We start from the raw sequence: 5167 nt of genomic DNA, 5'->3' as shown, positions 1-5167 counted from the left end.
CAGGTTGGCAGGCACGGGGGTGGGGGGAGGATCTGTGTTTGGAAATTAGGGGGGGCCCCCAACTTTGACAGGAGAGGGGTGACCTGGGGGGAGAAGGGAAATATGATCCATGCCCACCCATCCTGGGGCAGGCCAGGACCCTCTGTGGGTGGGTGGGGGGCAACCAAATCCCTCGAATCCCTCGTGCCCATGGCTCCTGCCAGTCTGTGGGCATAGGGGGGTGCCACAGCCCCCACACTGGGGTGACACCAGTGGGGTCCTTGATACCCATCTCTCTCTCTCCTTGGGGGCCAGTCCAAGGCTCGCGGCCGGGGAAGAACGTGCAGCTGACGGAGAACGAGATCCGAGGGCTCTGCCTCAAGTCACGGGAGATCTTCCTCAGCCAGCCCATCCTCCTGGAGCTGGAAGCACCCCTCAAGATCTGCGGTGAGGGCTGGATGGGTGCCACACCACCCGGGCAACCCGGGCACAGGCTGGGCAAGCCCCCAGGGCCAGCTGGGCATCCTAGTGCATCCCATGGATGGGCAGCACTGGGGCGTGCTGCTGTGGGGTGTTTTGGGGAGCTGGGGTGCCTACAATGCCTACAAGTATCTCAAGGGAGGGTTGAAGGAGGAGGGAGCCAGACTCTTTTCAGTGGTTCCCAGTGAGAGGACGAGGGGCAACGGGCACAAGTTGGAACAGAAGAGGTTCCACTCAAATATGAGGAGAAACTTCTTCACGGTGAGGGTGCCAGAGCCCTGGAACAGGCTGCCCAGGGAGGGTGTGGAGTCCCCTTCTTTGGAGATCTTCAAGCCCCTCCTGGATGCTCCTGAGTAACATGCTCTAGCTCTAGGCAATCCTGCTTCAGCAGGGGAGTTGGACTAGATGATCCCTATGGTCCCTTCCAACTCTTAAAATTCAGGGTTCTACAAACAACCCTGTGTGACTCCCCCTTAGGTGACATCCACGGGCAGTACTACGACCTGCTGAGGCTTTTTGAGTACGGGGGCTTCCCCCCTGAGAGCAACTACCTGTTCCTGGGCGACTACGTGGACCGGGGCAAGCAGTCCCTGGAGACCATTTGTCTTCTCTTGGCCTACAAGATCAAGTATCCCGAGAACTTCTTCCTGCTGCGCGGCAACCACGAGTGCGCCAGCATCAACCGCATCTACGGCTTCTACGACGAGTGTGAGTCCTGTCCCCCCTCTGCTGTCCTGCACCCACCCCATCTACAGCTGCTGTGACTGGCTGGGGGGTTCCTCCTGCCACCCCCGTTGTCCCCCTGCCACCCCTTTGCCATCCACGTACCCACAACCGACCTGTACCACCCCAGTGTTGCCAGCACCATCCACATGGAGTGTCCCTGTACCCTTCTTTTTAGCCACAGTGACACAGTGTCACGCCATGGCGTTGTCCCCATGCAGCCAGAGCTCTGGTGGGTCTCTGGGGGGCTCACGGGGAGCCCCACGTGCCCCTGTAACCCCCCCATCCTCCCCAAAAGCACCCACACCCACTGCCTTTTGCAGGCAAGCGGCGATACAACATCAAGCTCTGGAAGACGTTCACCGACTGCTTCAACTGTTTGCCCATCGCCGCTATCGTGGATGAGAAGATCTTCTGCTGCCATGGAGGTGGGCACAACCCTGCTCGGGGCTTTGGGGGAGCTGGAAGAGGGGGACAGGAGCTCTGTGATGATGTTTTGGGGGTTCCCTGAGGGGACAGAGGCTTTGGGGGGCTGGGAGGGAGGGACAGGAGCCCTGTGATGATGTTTTGGGGGTGCCCCGTGGAGAATAGGGACTTTGAGGGGCTGGAAGGGCGGGACAGGAGCTCTGTGATGATGTTTTGGGGGTTCCCTGAGGGGACAGAGGCTTTGGGGGGCTGGGAGGGAGGGACAGGAGCCCTGTGATGATGTTTTGGGGGTGCCCCGTGGAGAATAGGGACTTTGAGGGGCTGGAAGGGCGGGACAGGAGCTCTGTGATGATGTTTTGGGGGTGCCCTGAGGGGAATAGGGACTTTGTGGGGGCTGGGAGGACGGGACAGGAGCTCTGTGATGATGCTTTGGGGGTTCCCTGAGGGGACAGAGGCTTCGGGGGGCTGGAAGGGCGGGACAGGAGCTCTGTGATGATCCTTTAGGGGTGCCCCGAGGGGAGTAGGGACTTTGGGGGGCTGGAAGGGAGGGACAGGAGCCCTATGATGATGCTTTGGGGGTGTTGATGCTTTGGGGGTTCCCTGAGGGGACAGAGGCTTCGGGGGGCTGGAAGGGGAGGACAGGAGCTCTGATGATGCTTTGGGGGTGCCCCAGGGGGACAGGGTCTTTGGGGGGGCTGGAAGGGAGGGACAGGAGCCCTATGATGATGCTTTGGGGGTGTTCCGAGGGGAATAGGGACTTTGGGGGGTGCTGGGAGGACAGAAGCTCTGTGATGCTGCTTTAGGGGTGCCCACAGGGGACAGGGGCTGTTGCTGAAGAGGCAGTGCCTGACGTAGCCCCCCCTCTTCCCCCAGGGCTGTCTCCCGACCTGCAGTCGATGGAGCAGATCCGGCGGATCATGCGCCCCACGGACGTGCCGGATCAGGGCCTGCTCTGCGACCTGCTCTGGTCCGACCCCGACAAGGACGTGCAGGGATGGGGGGAGAACGACCGCGGCGTCTCCTTCACCTTCGGGGCCGAGGTGGTGGCCAAGTTCCTGCACAAGCACGACCTGGATCTCATCTGCCGGGCGCACCAGGTACTGCTGGGGGGGTCAATTTGGGTTCCCGGGGGGTATCCGCTATGGGGCAGAGGTTTCTACCCCTAATATTTGCCCCTCGAGGGCAGTATTTGCTCGTGGGGCTGCCAGATGGGGTTCCTGGTGAGGTATTTGCCCCCAGAGGGGAATGTTTAACCTTGGGGGCGTTGAGGGAGCTTGTTGGGACCGTGTGGGCAGGACCCCTGGGGGTATTTGCCCTGGGGGTGGGTATATTTGCCCCAAGTGGTGGCTAGTTGCCCCAGGGGGTGGGTATATTCGCCCCAAGTGGTGGCTGTTTGCCCCAGGGGTGGGTATATTTGCCCCAAGTGGTGGCTGTTTGCCCCAGGGGTGGGTATATTTGCCTTGGGCAGTGGGTATATTCTCCCCAGAGGATGGGTATTTGCCCCGGGGGTGGGTATATTTGCCCCAAGTGGTGGGTATTTGCCCCGGGGGTGGGTATATTTGCCCCAAGAGCTGGCTATTTGCCCCAGGGGGTGGGTGTATTCACCCTGAGTGATGGGTATTTGCCCCAGGGGTGGGTATATTTGCCCTGGAAGGTAGGTATTCTCCCCAGGGGTGGGTATATTTGCCTTGGGCAATGGGTATATTCTCCCCAGAGGGTGGGTATTTGCCCCAGGGGTGGGTATATTTGCCCCAAGTGCTAGCTATTTGCCCCGGGGGTGGGTATATTCTCCCCAGAGGATGGGTATTTGCTCCAGGGGTGGGTATATTTGCCCCAAGTGGTGGCTATTTGCCCCAGGGGGTGGGTATATTCACCCCGAGTGATGGGTATTCACCCCAGGGGTGGGTATATTTGCCCTGGAAGGTAGGTATTCTCCCCAGGGGTGGGTATATTTGCCTTGGGCAATGGGTATATTCTCCCCAGAGGGTGGGTATTTGCCCCAGGGGTGGGTATATTTGCCCCAAGTGCTAGCTATTTGCCCCGGGGGTGGGTATATTCTCCCCAGAGGATGGGTATTTGCTCCAGGGGTGGGTATATTTGCCCCAAGTGGTGGCTATTTGCCCCAGGGGGTGGGTATATTCACCCCGAGTGATGGGTATTCACCCCAGGGGTGGGTATATTTGCCCTGGAAGGTGGGTATACACCCCAGGTGGTTGGTATATTTGCCCCGGGTGATGGCTATCTGCCCCAGGGGGTGAGTATTTGCCCCAGGGGGTGGGTATATTCACCCTGGGGTGAGTATATTTGCCCTGGACAGTGGGTATATTCTCACCAGGGGATGGGTATTCACCCCGAGTGATAGGTATTTACCCCAGGGGTGGGTATATTTGCCCTGGAAGATGGGTATTCACCCCAGGTGGTTGGTATATTTGCCCCGGGTGGTGGGTATTTGCCCCAGGAGGTGGGTATATTCACCCTGGGGTGAGTATATTTGCCCTGGATGGTGGGTATATTCTCACCAGGGGGTGGGTATTTGCCCCAGGGGGTGGGTATATTCACCCCGAGTGATGGGTATTTGCCCCAAGAGCTGGCTCTTTGCCCCAGGGGGTGGGTATATTCACCCCGAGTGATGGGTATTCACCCCAGGGGTGGGTATATTTGCCCTGGAAGGTGGGTATATACCCCAGGTGGTTGGTATATTAGCCCTGGGTGGTGGCTATCTGCCCCAGGGGGTGAGTATTTGCCCCAGGGGGTGGGTATATTCACCCTGGGGTGAGTATATTTGCCCTGGACAGTGGGTATATTCTCACCAGGGGATGGGTATTCACCCCGAGTGATAGGTATTTACCCCAGGGGTGGGTATATTTGCCCTGGAAGATGGGTATTCACCCCAGGTGGTTGGTATATTTGCCCCGGGTGGTGGGTATTTGCCCCAGGAGGTGGGTATATTCACCCTGGGGTGAGTATATTTGCCCTGGATGGTGGGTATATTCTCACCAGGGGGTGGGTATTTGCCCCAGGGGGTGGGTATATTCACCCCGAGTGATGGGTATTTGCCCCAAGTGCTGGCTATTTGCCCCAGGGGGTGGGTATATTCACCCCGAGTGATGGGTATTCACCCCAGGGGTGGGTATATTTGCCCTGGAAGGTGGGTATACACCCCAGGTGGTTGGTATATTTGCCCCGGGTGATGGCTATCTGCCCCAGGGGGTGAGTATTTGCCCCGGGGGGTGCCCATGGCTCAGTGCCACCCCCGATGCCCGTGCAGGTAGTGGAAGATGGCTACGAGTTCTTCGCCAAGCGCCAGCTCGTCACCCTTTTCTCGGCGCCTAATTACTGCGGGGAGTTCGACAACGCGGGCGCCATGATGAGCGTGGACGAAACGCTCATGTGTTCATTTCAGGTGGGCTTGGGCTGGGGCTGGGGCTGGGGGGGGACACAAAACACTGCCACCAGGGTGGGGGGGCACCCCTGCGGTGACCACAGGCGGATGGAGGTGGGGCTGTGGGGATGGGGGAAGCTGGTACATGCAGGGATGTGGGGAAAGAAAGAGAGTGGG

General features: G+C 59.3%; 1 protein-coding gene across 1 annotated transcript in view; it reads left to right on the top strand.

Annotated features, from left to right (window-relative positions):
• The window catches only part of PPP1CA (protein phosphatase 1, catalytic subunit, alpha isozyme), an 11053-nt gene extending 5965 nt beyond the window's left edge, over nt 1-5088 (top strand). The window contains exons 2-7 of the mRNA XM_014948747.1: nt 72-426; nt 937-1167; nt 1506-1610; nt 2482-2705; nt 4877-5011; nt 5065-5088. Of these exons, the coding sequence (XP_014804233.1) occupies nt 72-426; nt 937-1167; nt 1506-1610; nt 2482-2705; nt 4877-5011; nt 5065-5088 (1074 nt within the window). The remainder of the gene's footprint in view (nt 1-71; nt 427-936; nt 1168-1505; nt 1611-2481; nt 2706-4876; nt 5012-5064) is intronic.
• The last annotated feature ends 79 nt before the right edge of the window (nt 5089-5167 follow it).

Source organism: Calidris pugnax, unplaced genomic scaffold, assembly GCF_001431845.1.
Source record: "Calidris pugnax isolate Ruff unplaced genomic scaffold, ASM143184v1 scaffold107, whole genome shotgun sequence".
Lineage (NCBI taxonomy): Eukaryota > Metazoa > Chordata > Aves > Charadriiformes > Scolopacidae > Calidris > Calidris pugnax.
Note: the sequence above shows the minus strand (reverse complement) of the source record. Positions and strands in the feature narration are given on the sequence as shown.